Source organism: Seriola aureovittata, chromosome 4 (genome assembly GCF_021018895.1).
Source record: "Seriola aureovittata isolate HTS-2021-v1 ecotype China chromosome 4, ASM2101889v1, whole genome shotgun sequence".
NCBI lineage: Eukaryota > Metazoa > Chordata > Actinopteri > Carangiformes > Carangidae > Seriola > Seriola aureovittata.
The window spans coordinates 3693273-3710871 of NC_079367.1; the positions used below are offsets into that span (position 1 = coordinate 3693273).

Genomic DNA, 17599 nt, shown 5'->3' on the forward strand with positions numbered 1-17599 from the left:
TAAGCTTTTATAGGTTATAGACACGTACACAGCTGATGAAATCACACACTCCATATCTGAAACCAAGCAGTGCAGAGGTGGTGGCCAAGGTTGCAGGTGGAGAAGGCCGAGAGTTCCCTGAAGCTACTTTGTATAAAAACAAAAAATTATCTGAATTCGAATTAAAAGTGTAGCAGGTGAAATAATTCATCGGTGAATGTGGTTGATATGAAAACACATCAGGACACTCGGGGTAAATATAAGTGACCCAGACTTTCCAGAATCTGCCACCTGACGCATCCTGGTTCATATACAATGGCTATAAACGAGGCCCCCGGTCTGGGGTCTGGCCCTGAGTGAGTTGGTTTTATCAGTGGTCACTGAATTAGCACACTGACTAACAGGATTATTTTTGGATTAGATAGCGGTGCAGTGGGGCTGTGGGCCAGTTTACTCCCACAGCCCCACTGAAAGGCCAACGAGGGAAATAAAACTCGACACAGACACCAGCTAAAGTCACACAGCACAAAGACTTGAATAAGTCACAATCTGAAAACACCGTATAAAGACTACTGATACGTTCCTTGCAGAAAAATCTATATTCAAGCAGAAAAGACAAACTATGCACGGACGTCCAACAGCGACACTTTAACACATTCACTCCTCAGCCTCAGAAACAGGGACATGACCTCAGAAAAGACAGCAGCAGTGCAACAGCGTGTGTTACAGTCACTCATTTGAGGAGTTGTTGTGTGACGTGAAACCAAACTTCCCGACTCGTGAATCACGTCGTCTCACAAGAAACGACAAGACAAACAACCAACGGTTTAAATCAGAGCTGAAGACTGAAGGAACGTCTGAAGTATCTCTATAAACAACAGATGACGAGCTCCTTCGTTTGAGCTTAGCAGAATCTAAAACATCTCTAACAGCCTTACTTTTATTATCTGAATAATATCCTCTGTTTTCAACACTTATACAGCAGCCAGGGAAACATTTTGTTCCCGGTTTTGAGTGGATTTTTGTACGACTTGGACTTCATGTGCAATTAAAGCCTTTTCCGCTCGAGACTGTAACGACCTGTGGACAGACCCAGAGATTTTCCAGGAAGACTCGTGTGTCCAAAGTCTGTAGATTGTAGGACGAGACAGAATTTAATTCTAATATCCTGAACAAATCCTGACATACACATGCCTAAATGAGTCTCCTATTGACACACTGAAAAGGTGGAAGAAGAGAACAAAACAAGAGATGAACTGAATTTTACTTCAAGACTTAAAAACTGTGTCTGTCCCAGAGGAAAGGAGACCCTGAGATTCACCCTAAGATAATTACACTTGTTAACCTGAACAAATAATAAATTAATATATATAAGAAAAATAAGATAAATATAGAAATGAACAACTCCAAGAAAAACGATCTGCCGCATTTCACCAACACAGAGATCATCTGATAACAACATGTTTACATTAACATGTTAGAAATCTGAATGTATGAAATATTTATTACAAAGATTTCTCGCTTCCTTGTTGAGGAGGATCTCAGACTGAAGAATTATGCTTGAATATTATATAAACATTTGGGATGTAATGAGCTCCTGCATCTCTTGAGAAAACAATTACACTTAAAGAATCCAGTGAATTTAAAGTGTGTGGATAGTGATAAAAAACAAGGCAACACACAGCAGATGAATGTGAAATAACATGGAATAATTAAACTCATGGAATAACAAATTTCAACAGCAGAAATCTGTAGAATGACCAAGATTCCTGATGATAGGATTGTGGCTAAGAGTCCATAAACAATAGTTCAAATTCAGAGAAACGCAACTACAGACACAACATGTTAAAGTTAAACTGAAACCCAGAGGAACAACATGAACGTGTGCTGAGGTCCCACCAGTTCACAGACCAGCAGCTGAGCCGCCACAGCAGAGATGACCAGACCCACCGCATCAACCCGACCACGTTCACATGCAACTCACTTCTACTTTTTAACAGAAGGAAACGTGTTATTGTCATAAAAAGGCACAAAAGCTTCTATGTTACTGTCAGTTAGAAAACCATTGAAGCTGCCCCCCAAAGCGACCAAGCGACCCCCCCCCCCCCCCCTTGGCTACCTCTACTCTAAAAATAGAGCCACCGGCTGTGGAGCCTCGAGGCCCCAGGACTGTCATACATTTCCCTCTGCAGTCCCTGCTCTTCATTAAAAAGCTGGTCACAAGTTGTTCTACCTGTTAGCGAAGTAATTCCACAACTGCTGTTTCCCCCAGACGTCAACAATGAAATGAAAAAGTGTCCAAAGTTGAGGAGGTCTGAGTGAGCGAGCGGCTTGAGACACAGAGCGCAGAGTGAAACAGCCGAGCTGAGGAGAGCGGTGGGGGGGGGGGGAGGCTTCCTATTGGCTGGTTATTCCTGACAGTGGACAGACAAGAGATGTGGGGACAGCTGTTGTGATATGAGCGTGTTGAGTGGGGGTAAAAATAGGAGCCTCTGCTCTCCAACCTGGACCGCAGGTCTGCCATGAACTCCCCCCCACCCCCACCCAACATCACCTCCACAGTCCAATCAGCAGCCACAGTGTTCAACACATGCTCCTGCAGTTGCTGTCATTTCAGCTGCTTCTGTGTCTGTGTGTATCTGTGTGTAAGCAAACTCAGCTAAGGGTCTGTTAATGTCATTGAGAACGTACTGTGTACACTTGCTTATCTTGTAGTTAAGCAGTGGTAAAATACAGGGCCTGGTATCTGACCCCGATGCTGTATTCAGGTGCTCCAGGAGCTAGACTGACCCAGTTGTGGGAAACTGTTTGTTTAGATGTTAGACTTTACACTTTAAATGACTAAAAAGTTGAATTAGTTGAATCTACAAAGTAGAAACAAAACTAGAGGAGAGTTCAATGCAAATTGTAAAGGGCGGCGTGATTTCATATAAAGTCAATGTAAAGATGTGAAAGAAGCTAATTTGCCCTGAACACTGCAAATTCAATCCAACAGAAAAGTAGCATTTTGCTACATAGCTAAAGCTAACGTCTGAGCAGTGTTTAGGCTGTTTGTGGTGAATAAACTACAACACTTCAGCAAGGACGATTTTTCCAAATATTTGTAATTTAATAATCATTAATATAACTAGGTCAACCAATGGTTTCAGCATTAGAGGTAACGCACTGGGACAAACTGACAGAGGACAGAAAGGAACAACGCAAAGTAATCAGATTGTTTACTTATGTAAAAATACCAATACAACAACGTAAGAATATCCCATTACAAGTCCTGCATGACAAATCCAACTTAATACTACTTAACATAATCCTATTTACTTGCTTCAAATGAACCTAAATGATCTAAATAAAAGTACTTGTTTCTTCCCTCTGACTGATTTATTATTACACATGACATCATTAGCTTGTTAATGCTGATGCATCAATGTGTAAGCAGCTTTATACAGTTGTAACTGGTGAAGATGGAGCTAATTTTAACTGTTTTATATGCAGTTAGGTAGTTTAGTCTGGGGGTTGGGTCCCCTTCAAGGGTCACATGATAAATCTGAGGGGTCATGTGGTGATTAAGGAGAGGAGAGAAGAAGAGTTTTTGAGCTGATCAGAATTTTTGCTTATTTCAGTGTTAATTTGACTTTCTTTGGTACTGAACCGTCACAAGGGAAAAACAGTCACAGGTAAAAAGGCGGGAAACCACCGGTTTGACCTCGGTTTAATCGTGGTTCAATTGTCCACAGAAGAGCAAACTTTGACTTGCTGTCAGTCAGATTTATTGCAGCCTGAAGTTAGAGGACAGAGGCTCAACAGCACGACTAGCTAACAAGCTAGTCGTGTAGCTAATGCCAAGAGACACAGCGACCTGGCAGCTAGATTCATGCTCATTCTTCCAATGTAAAGAAATTAGTTATTCCAAACTTTGAGCTTTGCCTGTTCAAGAACATCTGCAGACATTAGAGTCGTGATGCTCCGTCCAATCTGCTGGTAACGTACCTTTACATTTCGTCCAATCATCATTCAGCGGTTTAATCCCACGTACAGTACCTCCGCTTTCTGAACCTCAAATCCAACCCAACCCCTTCTCTGCTCTGTATGATCAGCTCTCTCTACCACCATCTGTTTCGGTTAATACCCAGGACTACAACACTCTATATATAGAGATTTCAGGGTGTTGTAACCTGCGCTGTCTTCCTGTGTGAAATCTTTCTGTGTAGCAGAGAGGAAGAAGAAGGCGGCGCGAAGAAAAGCAGAAGCAGAGAGCAACATGTTGCCAGAAACGACACGCAGGGTTCACTCACTGTTGACAATGAATGGAAAAAACAGCTCATCATTGTCTCTCTTCATGATGCTGCCCCCCCCCACCTCCCTGTCAAGTATATGCTCTTATTAATAAACAGAGATTTACACCTGCGATGAAGGCCGTTGAAGAGTCGCTGAAAGTTTTTGAATCAAGTGCGTGGACCTTGTGATGAGAAATTTTGTAAAGCCATTTCCAGAATGTCATACTGACTGTACCTGTACAGTGTATGTCTGACGCATTAGGAGACGTGACAAAACATTTAGTTAAGGTCAGGGAAAGGTCAGTGCTTTGGGGTAAATATTGAAAAAGTAAACTGACTTGGAATTTAATGTCCAAAAATCTACTTCCTCCCAAACGAAGAAAAGAGAACAGCATATACTCAAATTAGACAGATAGAGACTTTATTCATGAAATTAGCTCCGAGTATATGCATGTAATGTAAATCAGACAGGGTTAAAAACATGAGCACACAGGAGTGCGATCACCCACTGAGGTTTTCTAGACTGTCACTACACAAACATGCTTGATCCTTCCAATCCAAACAAACAATACTAACTAACCCGCCCACATAAAGACACATATCCCCAGGCAGCAGATATCCACCACAGTCATGCGCTGCAGCTCGTTTCTGTTTCCCACCACTTCTGCTCCTGCGCCTCAAGATGGCGCTAGAGGACCGAGGAACAGCTCCACATGCTTTTAGGATCCTGCAGCCACACAAAGCCTCCATTATTCCACAGCAGCTGCCATGATATTGTAGGGAGTGAACAGCCAAAGTGATGTAGGTAGAGTGCAAACGAAGTGTGCTGTGAAATGAATGGAGTGTGGGAGGGATACAAGTGTTATGAACGGGCGAAGACGTGCATCACGTGCATAAGTGTACAAGCAGGCTGGTGTAAAGTCAGATCAGCTGGGAGAACGCAGCGATGACATCACAAGCCGAAACAAATATCACTCATCCTGTCAACCATGTATCTCAATGTTATTCAATAACACGTTTAAAGTTTGGTTGCAAAGAGTCAGTGCTGCTCTAGAGGACAAAGCGAGAGAGTGAGAGCCAACAAACAGGCATTTATCATGATGTAAAGACAAGAGGAAGCGTTCTGTATTCAGTACATCACCACAGGATCCTCCAGGAGACACAGACTGAAGAGACTCAGTCTGCATCTGTTCATTCAACTCTTTCTCTAGGCATTAAAAATCAAACCGAAACCAAAAACCTCAAGTCTTTTAATTATGACTTTACTTCGTGTCGTGCACATGTGCAGAAAGCGACCGGAGCAGCGTGACAGAAGTGGGGAAAACTTATCAGATATTTTAATAATTTCTGGGGAGATTAAGCATTTCACATATATGAACCTTTACTGTCCAGTTCACCAGCAATGACGGAGCGTCTGCAGCCTGTGTGATAATTAGACCAGGAACAGCCTGAGTTACACACTATAATGATGAATCAACGACAGAGATCAGAGGTTTGAGGAAACGTCACATATCATCATTTTTTTTTGAGACGTAGAACGAGTTTTTCCGCGTCTGTGGCCTGTGTGTGATGTGTATGTAGTAAAACAGTGACATTAGTAACTCACAACACTCCCAGTTATTCCCAGAAGATTTCCTCACTGAAGTAACTCCCATGTGACGCAAACGCAACTATTACTCTTTGTAACTTACATAATCACCTGGACTGTGGGTTTGTGTGTGATCATGTCGCTGCCTGTTTGATGAAACACGATGAAAATGAAGATAACCAGCCACTAACAGAGACGACAGCCATGTTCTTTAAGTCTTTCAATCACGACCTGCAGCTATTCAATTACTAATGAAGCTGCTCCGTGGCCACCAGATGTCGATGTACGACGGGAACATATCAAACTAAAGAGTGAAGGAGGGAAACATTGAGTGTTATTGTCTCCTCTTAAACTATTCACAAAACTACAGGGTGAGCAAATCTGCATGTGTCGAATCTGTGATGCTAAAAAAACACGTCGGTAAGGACGAGAATGCGAGACATTCAAGAGGCCACAGACCGTCTGTCGTCACTGATAAAACAAGGTTATTATTTCCTCCTTATTATCTACCTTCATTTTACTTCTCTGTTGCCTCTGCACAGTCGCTGCAGCTCAGGCTGGAACGACTTGTTTTTTGTGGCTTTGTTTCTTTTGTTTATTAAATTGAACATTTGGAGATTAAAACAAAAGAAAACACACCGTTTCCTTTTTAAAGCCTAAAACAAAAAAAAGAAAAAAATGAAATTCTCATTTGTGTTTTCCTTGCGTGCAGCCTATGCAAACAAGATCTCAGGCCAATGTCTACACCTCAATTTAACATGGAACTTTTTTATTGGCAGAGACGGGGAGTGGATGGCGGCGAGACAGATCCTCCGCTTCCTAACATCATGACTAATTAGATGAGTGCATGTTTTTTTTGTTTTGTTTTAATCCTGCCCAGCGCAGATTCTCTGTTTGCAGATAAAGAGTTTGACAGCCTCTCGTCCTCGGGGGCGTCGGCACAGAGTCCGTCTCCTCCGGGCCGCAGCCTCTGATGTCACAGAAATCCTCAGGGCCGTGTGACATTCCACTAATGCACACAGAAGAATGTACTCTAATGTTCTCTGCTGTCAGCAGATGGTGACATTGTTAGAGCCAAAATCCCCCGACACACACACACACACACACACACACACACACACACACACACACACACACACACACACACACACAACACACACACACACACACACACACACACACACACACACACACACACACACACACACACACACACACACACACACACACACACACACACACACACACATTATCCACAGTCCAATCATTTTTCCTACTTGGGGGCTGATTTCATTTCCAATCCTATATTGACAGGACTGAATGTTTGTGAAGGACACATTAGTTCACTTCCTGAACTGACTGTCATTGCTCAGTATGATACACACCCAGAACCCCTTAAACTAGACCAAACGTGTCCTGGACTTCACTCTGCACTCGATACTGTCAGATGAAACTGATACAGGCCGTCTCGTCTGTCAGTGTGAGAGGAGGAACATGAACTGGACTGTTCCTCTTCGGACCCTGGAGGAGACCATCAGCGGTGCAAACGTGACTGTTCACAAAAACTAAACATGTTAAAAACATCATCAGTCAGCAGTCACAGGATTTATGAGTCAACGGAAATACAAGTTTCCAAGTCAAACATTACACATCATCTGTTTGAAACTGTTTTTACAGAACACACTTGTATTTTTAATTGATTAAAAAAATGTTTACAAGATACGACCCTGATGTTTAGGGAGGGATTTGTAACTTATCTCTCAAAATTGGAAAGCACCGTGCTTTGTTAGCATGTTAGCAACATAGCTATTGGTTGTGTGAGGTTATATTACCTCTGTAATGCGTAGCAGCAAGTCCTGACAGTTTCCATGGCGGTTAAACGACCAGCGGACAGTTTGGCATCTTTCTGACCTTGAAATTCACTTTGTACGTCTGTGTGATATTTTGGTGACAAGCACACGGTGCACAGGTGGGAGGAGAGGCGCCAGCAGGTGAGAGGTTCATTCAAATCCGTCACCACAAAGCAGGTTAGCTAACACCATCCTCCTTAAAGTGAGACGAGATGTTTCAGAACCAGATCTGATTCCAGCTCAACATCAATCTGCTGCTGATCTGACGGGTTTTTTAACAGAACGCGAAATACTTCACAACAAATTCAAGGCAACAACACAATAATGTTTTAAATGTAAATTAACTATTTTAATTAAACACTCTCCAGCTAGGAGATGCATTTAAATCAGTGTTTAATGTGCCTGAGATATCTATATTCAACACCAGCCGCCTGTTTGCACTTAGCAAAGCAGGAGACGCCCACACGGTCTGTCCGCCCAACACTGTTTTATTTAGACTGATGTACGACTTTATCCGTGTGAACAACAGTATAACATCTGAAAACTTTTGCATCTTCTGTGAAATGAAAGAAAGGGTTCAGTAGAAATAAATAATAAAGAAACTGCTGTGTCATATCGGCAGAAAGTGTCGAAACATCCAGCTCTAACGGACGAGGTCAAACTTTTTAAATAAAAACAATTTGTTTGTTTTCAACTCTCTGAAAAACATCAAATATAACTGGAGTATAACAGGACAAATAGACTAAGCTCTAAGTTTAAGATTAAATCAAAGACCAAGTGGATCAGACAAAGTTTGTGTGTGTGTGTGTGTGTGTGTGTGTGTGTGTGTGTGTGTGTGTGTGTGTGTGTCTGTCATGTCTGAGCGAGCTCCATGCTTCATGTCTCAGTTGTGGTGCAGGCTGGCAGATGTAGGTCGAACAGGGTGCACGATGTCTTTGTCTGTACACATGTAATATTAACAGAAAGATAACACACACATACACACACACACACACACACACACACACACACACACACACACTACAGGACATGTAGAGACTCTGCAAGCACACGTCAGCTCTAAATCCATTACTGTGAACACTCCAAACAGGCATAGTTTAAAATACCACTGAAAACACACACAGACACACACAGACACACACAGACACACACACACACACACACACACACACACACACACACACACACACACACACACACACACACACACACACACACACACACACACACACACACACACACACAGGGTCAGAGATTGCGGCAGAGCTGAAGAAAGCAGCTTAACAGCCAGACTTGTCAGGACATCACTGAAACTCTCATTGAGATAAAAGCTTTTTGAAACAGCTCGCCATCATCATCATCATCATCATCATCATCATCATCATCACCATCACCATCACTGGCCCTGAGGAAGATTATGGCCCACTCAGGTCATTACAAGTTCCTGCACCAGACAGAAAAAGATCATCTCACATCATTATTCCATGTAAGTGTCAGAGCGAGCAGGTTTGATTCAGACGTATGATTTTCAGCACACGCCATCAACACTGACATCTGTCCAAGCATGTTCGCTCATGATGGGCGGGGCTATTCTGTGGAAAGCCACAGCCCAGCATCAAACTGTAACCTAAATGTGAGGCTGTTCTGATCCGTACAGCTCCAACCAGACGCTGTGTTGAAGGAGTTGTTGAGCTCCAGCAGCATTTAGATCCAGCAGATAACAACCGTGAACAAGAAACTCTTATCTCACAACGGTGATAAACAGACCGAACAGACCGAACAGCCTCGCAGCTGATTCTGATAAAAGCCTCGAACGATGCTGAGAATCCGGCTCCTCTGACCTCGCACTGGGTCAAAGGGCAAGAGATCACTTTAATATACAAGCAAAACAGATGCAGTGAGATTTGGATGCAAGTCATTGACAAAAACCTTCAGTGACACGAGAGTGGCTGAAACCGTGTGTTGGCAACATTGACTGTATTGGTGATTGGGGACAATGTGTGTCAGCTTGTCATCCGGTTTCTGCACACACAGAACTTCATGATGGATTCAGGCAAATTATGATACTGGTGCTGGTTAGAAGTCAGTTCATCTCCCAGTATTTCAGCTGACACTTACACACTAACATCTCTCAGTTAGCTTAAATAAGACTCGTGTTTGTTACATCATCATCATCACCCCTTCTCAGATGTCATTAGATCGCTTCAGAGATGTGTATGAACGACACAGTCTTCTCTGGCTCTGGAGGAGCTTTGTCAAGGCTGAGAAAATAGCCCTAATGATGTTAGCTCGAGCTAACAACGAATGCTAATGAGCCGTGTAATCAGAAGTTTAGGATCCACTTTTCTTCTACTAGGGATTAAAATCTGAATAACTTGATGTCACATGTTAATTCCCCAATTTTATAGCAGTGCAACACTACATTTCTGGAGTCCCTCCTGAAGGAAACGTATGAGCTGAAGAGTTTGCCAGTAAAAGGAGTGTCAACGTCCAACCATCTGCTTGGTCTCACCGCTTGCTAACATCTTGCACAAATCTGAACAGGGAAGAATATGAAATTATGAAATTATTATAGTGTTTTGAGTTTTAGATAAGTGAACAGATGAGACAGTGGTCCAAGAATAAACCAAAAAACAAGAACAAGACAGACATGGCTACTAGCATTGTTAGCATTTGCTGATAAGTACTAACCACCAAGGTTATTATCATTAACCAAAACTAACATTGAAACTAATAAAAACTAAACTAACAAACCTGCTTCAAAAACTAATTAAAACTAAAATTGAAAACAAAAAGTCAAAACAAAATGAAAATGAAAACTGATTAAAAAAAAAAATCCAAAACTACTTTAAACTTGCTAAACACACAGCACAGCTGAGGTTATTAATTTTGCAGTCAGTCCAAGTCCTCCAGTGAGGAATTTGAGGATTGTTGCCTGGACCAGTAGTAGAGCGAAGAATATGCAATAATATACACTGTTCAGCATTTCTCTGCAGACACACAGGATGTTGTGTTGGTCCATTTATATCCATATATGTATGACCTGCTGCACTAGATGAATGAACAAGCTGACGTGATGCATTTCATACTTCACGTGATTACACTTTGACTCACTCAGACTGGTATTTTGCATGTTGACAGGTAATTACATTATCAGTCACATATCACAATGGCGTATGACAGTTCTGTACACACCCACGCACACAGCAGCGATAGGACACTGCAGCGAACAAAGAGCCCGGTGCACAGTCCATTCTCTGTGGCTGACAGACGCCCCGGGGGCTTAGGTCAGCTGAGGAAGAGCAGATAAAAACACACGACCATTCACTGCCCTGTTTGCTCAAATGGAAACTGAACGGCAGAGAACGCCGAGCGGCCGGCTGGACATGTGCTGCAGTGTGGCCTTCCAGCTGAGAGTGTGTGTGTGTGTGTGTGTGTGTGTGTGTGTGTGTGTGTGTGGGGGTGTGTGTGTGTGTTGAGGAAGTGATTGGGTCGGTGCTGGCACATCAACTTGCCTGCACATTTGGGAGCTTCAGTGAATTTTAGCAGGTTTGTACAAATAGAAGAATCAATTTGCAGAAAAGCACAAAGCATTTCATTGGGTCGGGACTTTACCAGATAAATTCTTCACCCACCAGCAGCCTGCTGTGATTGTGTTCAAACATCAAGTGATTTACTGTGTTGCCTTATGGGGAAAGACGTTGCTTTTCTGGTCAATTGACTTGAGACTAGAGGCTGGGTGTCACCAAAGTGGCACTTTTCAGCACTTTGAGGGATATAAACGGGACTTTCCTTTTTATTATTTAACTACATATTTAAATATTATCTAAACATGAGCACGAACTTTGAACTTCAGCTGTGTCCCAATTCAGGGGCTGCATCTTTCAGGGGCGACTAGACCGTCCCTTTTTTTCAAAGGCTCCTTCAAATGCGGCCAAGAAATGCGCCCTTCGTTTCCTGGGCAACAAAGTCTCCAACCTATCCCAAGATTCATTGCGCTCCGGTAATGAAAAAAATATGGCAGAACACGACACCGCCTGAGGATTACACTTTTAAATGTTAAGTAGGGTTTCAGCTCAGTTCAACTGCTAACGGTACAACTGTTAAAACCAAGGGCCTTAAAACCTCAAGTGTTTGTGAGAAAGAGTTGTATTGTCAAGGTTGCTAGGCGACAGGAGCTTAAAAAGGTAAGGCGGGCACAGCTGGTGACTCAAAGCAAAAATCTCATTTCGGTTTGGCCTAAACGGTCTACGGCGGCCACACCTTTGCAGATCGCGTCCTCCGAAGGATGCGGCTCCCGAACTGGGACACAGCCTTGGCCGTAATAAGAGCACAAAGCGTCTGAAATCGTTGAAATTATGATTCAAAACTCAGAGGACAGTCATCAGAAGGCTGCATCAGAAGGCTGGAGTGATGTTGAGCAGATGGCGGATCCGCTGGTCAAATCTTTCTGCTGTAAAACAACCACAGAAACCTCAGCGCTCATGTGCGCATTAAACTTGTGGTTTCAACTCATTACTCTGCACAGTCTCTTCCTGCAGTGTACATCTGCAGACATGCTGGTGAGTGACGCGTGGGGGGGGGACAGTTCACACACATCAATTATAAAAAAAAAAAAACTTCTCCCTCCGATGATATCGGCCTCAGGACTGTCCCTTCCTGCCGGTCGTCCCTCAGCGTCTATGCAAAACGCCACGTAACCACGACGACAGACATGCATCTTCCTATTAACTGGAGTTTTGCATTTCTGATCTCATGACAGGGAGACGTGAAGCCGTGATTTTATACAGTTTCTGCCCTGAAACAAAGAGTGTTCTCATTTATTTATGGATCTTCATCAGGATTACATTTATTTCTCAAGTCTCAACTATTTCATTACCAAATTGTCTGGAATTGTTTTTGCATGTAAAAAAAAATAAAATGTAACTTTAATTTAACTTTCTAAAACATTTTTATAAAGTTTTCAGGGGTTCCTGTGGGATGAGCTTCAATTTCACGTTTCATCATGTGACTGGGACGTCAGCGGGAGCGGGCGGGACAGGAACCATTATAAGAGGTCAGTTTTTATATATGCAGTTCTAATATGAATTAATTTTTATTCTTTCTTATCCCATCCTCTCTGCTCTGACTGTTGTATGACGAGGCGTTGGCCAATCACTTGTCTGAGCTGCTGCAGTAACTCACGTGCACTAGAGGCATCTCTGTGCGCAGATGCCAGCTAACATATCCTGATAACAACACAATTACGGGACGGGACGGGAGTCATTCTTCCAGGATTGGGACGGGACAGGAATGTTTTTGGTGGGATGGGACAGGAGTGAAAAATCCACTCCCGTGTCACCCTCTAATGAGCATACCAGACAAACACGTCCCGACACCCTGGGCAGCGCACACTCGATTACAATCTGCATTACTGAGTCTACAAACACACAATCCCTTATCTGCCGTGCGATCAAAACCAGGATAAGAGTCACAAACGGGTTTAGCTGTGTGAATGACGACTCGCCACTGGCGACCCCTCCCTTCTGAGTGTTCACACTCCTTCACTGCATTTCTGCAATTTCCTCCCAAGTTCAGATCAATGATGTAAATAGTAAAAACATCCTTCCTATAGCGCAGAAGGGAGGAGTACGACTGGAAGTTCCCTCTAAACCTCCCACACCCACCCTTGGCTTTGAAAGTGCAGCGGTCACACTGGAATGGTTGGACGTATTCTGGACGCAGGAAATGGCAGAACTAGACGACGTAAAGATGTTGACGATTGTAGATCAAGATAATATACAGGCTACAGCAACTGCCTCTGTCCCAGAGGATTTACATAACCTTAAATAAGCTCATATGCATTCTATACGGCATCAGTCTCAGTTTACTCCGTCTACGAATGTGTGAAAACATGTCTTAGGTTTTCCCACTTTGTTGTTCTATACCGACGTCTCACAACTTTACTTTCCTCAGACTCAGTTTTAGTCGACTGTCTCCAAAAAAAAAAAAAAAAAAAAAAAAATCACTCTGCAAATAAGACCAGAGGACAGAGAGCAGTCTGTTACCATGGAAACGGCCAGGTGCTTCTGTCGAGGCAGTGCGCTTTAAGCTGTGCTGCTGTGTCATTGTGTCAGTATGTGGAGAGAGAGAGAGAGAGAGAGAGAGAGTGCTGACAGAGTGGTTTCCAGTCAGCACAGAGAGGCCAAACAAGCTGTAGTGGCATCTGACCAAGACAGAGAGACTGTCACTGCGCTGCTGCACCACAGGCCCTGCAGCTCTCAGATCGCAGTCTGAAAAAAGGTGGGGCAGGGACAGGAAGTGACTGGCTTTATGGGAAATGTGGTCTTGATTTAAAGGGGGGTAAGAAAGGGGCTGCCAATCATTAGGACACCAGACTTTTTCTCTCCAAAAAAAACCTGCCAATCCTGATGCTTCAGGTCAGGGTATCTGCCGAGACGTACTGCTCCACTACCACTGCTCACTGGGATCGTTTTATGGCAACATGACGCCAGGGATTATTGTGGCATTATTGCAGCACTTCATGCCTGAACACTGAAACAACACTGACAAAACAAAAACTAAGTGTGACGCAATTCTACATTTTTCTTTATCGTTAACAAACCCCATTAAAAAAGATCAAAACCAACGATGTGTTAGTCAGTTTCTCTTTACTTTCTGACTTCCCTTCCCTCCTCTGTAGCTCCCAGCGAATCTGTTGGTACCCACAACTCACAAAGTGCAAGAAAAACGAGGCGTAACACCAGACAAATCCTTTAAATTGCATTTACCACCCCCATAAACCGTCTCACTATTCACTACAGTCGCAGCGAAAGGCTCAGTTTAACCCGGAGCCTCCCCCACTTCATTTAACCCTCAGCAGTGAACACTAGGAAAGAGGATTAAGAGCCTACCAGTGCAGGGTTAACCTTCATGTTTGGTAAATCAGAAGCATCAGGCCCACATAATCCTGTGACAGAGTGACGGGTGACTAATGACTATCACATAATGTCTCTTCAATCATAAAGATTAGCTTATGAGTCATCCACTAATCTACACAACCCATTAGGACCCACCCGCAAAGTGTTGCAAACGTGTCTGGAGAGGAAACTTTAAGGCAGCAACTCGATCATTTGGTTTCTAACCAAATACCTGCAAATGCTGACATTAGCGTTTAGCTCCGAGCACCGCGGCGCCTCAGTACAGCGTCACAGAGACACGGTGACTTCACTTATTCTCCCAACAAAAGTGCGACCTTCAAACATATTACCTCCTAGAGTCAAACACGTATATTCATTTTTCGTTTATTCATGTCATTATTCATTCACATTAGAGCTAATTAACTCTCTCTCTCTTCTATCAGGTCAGAAAACTGCAACACAAGCATGTTTCAATTACATGTCATTTTTGAGATTAACATTTAGTAAATTCTTTCAATTTGCTATTTCTGGCTCTGTGTATGTGTGTGTGTGTGTGTGTGTGTGTGTGTGTGTGTGTGTGTGTAAGTAACAGAGACAGCACTGTCGTGATGTGTGATATTTTTAGACCTCCACTCGGCAGTTCAGCCACTGTTCTGTCTGCCATTAATCACATCCTAACCTGGCACATTGTTTCTGCATTGATGTGATGAAAAACAAATCAGACGTGTGTGTGTGTGTGTGTGTGTGTCACTCATCACATTTCTTACAACTCGTCCTATAGCATTCCTGCCTCCTCCCTCATCCCGACCCGGCTGCCCTCTGAACTCTCGCACACTGAGGGCGACAGGAAACGCTGAGGAATGAACAGAGCCTTTCAGCGCCTGTTCTTCTGAGCCGCAACGCGCCAGCAACAAAACCAGGACCCGCTCATTTACAATGCAAACACGCTGAACCAAAACACACTCATCAACGCCGCAGTAGTATTCTGCTGTAAACCTGATAATTTGACACTGAAGGACTCTGAAGCCAAGCCTCCCTGAATAATAAGTTTTGACTTGCAGTATGTGGTTACAGAAATAATCGCGGCTGCTTCGGCCTGATGCCCTTGGGATGAGAGTAAAAAAACAAAGAATCCAGATGTCATATTTGAATATTTCACTGAAACCACAATCACTATATAAGGGATTATTGAGCAACACAATAGAACTTCAGCAGCAGATGAAAACATTTCATCCTCTTCAGACAAGTGCTTCTATTTCCAAACAGTCCGGTGAAGAGAATTACTGGGAGCTGAGTTCTTTTGTTAACAGGAATTCTGCTGGACTGATTGTAAAGGCGTGTGTGTGTGTGTGTGTGTGTGTGTGTGTGAAGGAGCTAATGCGCGTAATCACAAACACACACATGCATTCATGTGCAGTTTGACTCATGTAAAGCAGTCAATCACAAGCCTGAGGTATGTAACCTCTCTACTGAAGCATAGGATTATACTGCACCTTCAGATTCAACCTTTACAATCAGACTGAAACTATTTGCCTCACAAATCGTAGCCTTCCTGTATCCAGTGAATTAATTCTAATAAATCAAGTCAGATTGACTTTGTGCCTGTTTTTCCAGGTGCCCATGATGCATTCTGCCCCAAACACACTTCCTGTATTTATCAAACAAAAACCTCAAAAGAAGAAAATACCAATTTATTCTTTACTAATTGTAAATTGTAAAGTAGTTTTTTCCCCATAAACACAGAAAAAAAAACACATCCACTGTCATACAACATTATACAACACGCCTAGATAAGACATGTGATGTCTGTGCCATTTATAATCTTGTAAATAAAGAGAGTGAAACAGTCTAAGGTTATAGGCTTATCACGGTGAACAGGGAAATGTAAGTGCTGTAACTCTGTTAGATTGTTGTTCATTATTCATTATTTCTTCTGAGCTGCCTCCACAATATACAGGATATTATATAACTAATTCACAGGGTGCATGTTAACCCATTCATTTGTAAGTCTGGGCTTTGGCTGGGACAGTGGGAGACTTGTCCTGAAGCCACGGCAGCGTCGTCTTGGCCATTTGCATCAGGTCATTGTCGTGCTGTAAGACGAACCGTCGACCTCAGTCTCAGGTTACATGCCCTCTGGAGCAGGTTTCCTTCAAGCACCTCTCTGTAATTGGCTGCGTTCATCCTTCCCTGACTCCTGACCAGTCTCCCTGTCCCTGCTGCTGAGAAACACCCCAACACCGCCCGGCTTCACCGTAGAGACGGTATTATCCAGGTGATTTTTCCTCACGCTTTCAGAGTCTTTTAAATGTTGTTTGACAGATTCAAAGTGGGTTGTCAAATACCTTTTACTCAAAGCGTCTTCCCTCTCGCCACTTTAGCATGAAGGCCTGATTGATGGGAGTGCCGCTGAGATGGTCGTCCAGCAGGTTACAGCAGGTTCTTCCATCTCTGCAGAGGGACTCCTGAAGCTCTGTTAGAGTGACTGTTTTTCTTGGTCACCTCCCTGATCAACGCCCTGCTTGTATGGTTATTCAGCTTTCAGCTTTAGAAAATGGTTTTATTCCCTTGCCCTGATCTATACCTCGCCACAATTTTAAACCACTGAAGTCTACAGGGAGCTCTTTGGACTTCGTGGTTTGGTTTTCGTCCTGACATGCAGTGTGAATTGTGAAAGCTTTATATACACAGGTTTGAACCTTTCTAAACTATGTCCAAAAAATTCAACTTGCCAGAGATTGCCAACGAAGTTCTAGACACATGTCTAGGATAATTAAAGCAAACAGGAAGCACCTGACCACAGTTTGGAGCCACAGCAACGAGTCTGAATACTTCTGAATATGAAAGATTTCAGTTGTTGATTGACTGAAATCTTTAAAAACACATTTTCACTTTATCATTATAGATTATTGAGTCTAGATTAATGTACATAAATGGCGATTTTATCCATTCAGAATCAAATCTACAACACAGTGAAGTGTGCAAAAAGGGAAGGGGTCTGAATACTTC

At 43.0% G+C, this 17599-nt stretch overlaps 1 protein-coding gene across 4 annotated transcripts in view; it reads right to left on the reverse strand.

The window, feature by feature from the left end:
* The window catches only part of myo18ab (myosin XVIIIA b), a 107369-nt gene that overhangs the window by 80634 nt on the left and 9136 nt on the right, over positions 1-17599 (reverse strand). Inside the window, exon 1 of one of the 4 annotated variants that reach the window (XM_056374951.1) lies at positions 3967-4112. The exons of the other annotated variants lie outside the window; for them this stretch is intronic. Coding sequence (XP_056230926.1) covers positions 3967-3990 — 24 coding nt within the window. The 5' untranslated portion in view covers positions 3991-4112. Of the gene's footprint in view, positions 1-3966; positions 4113-17599 lie in introns of those variants that run through there. 4 annotated transcript variants of the gene reach the window in all.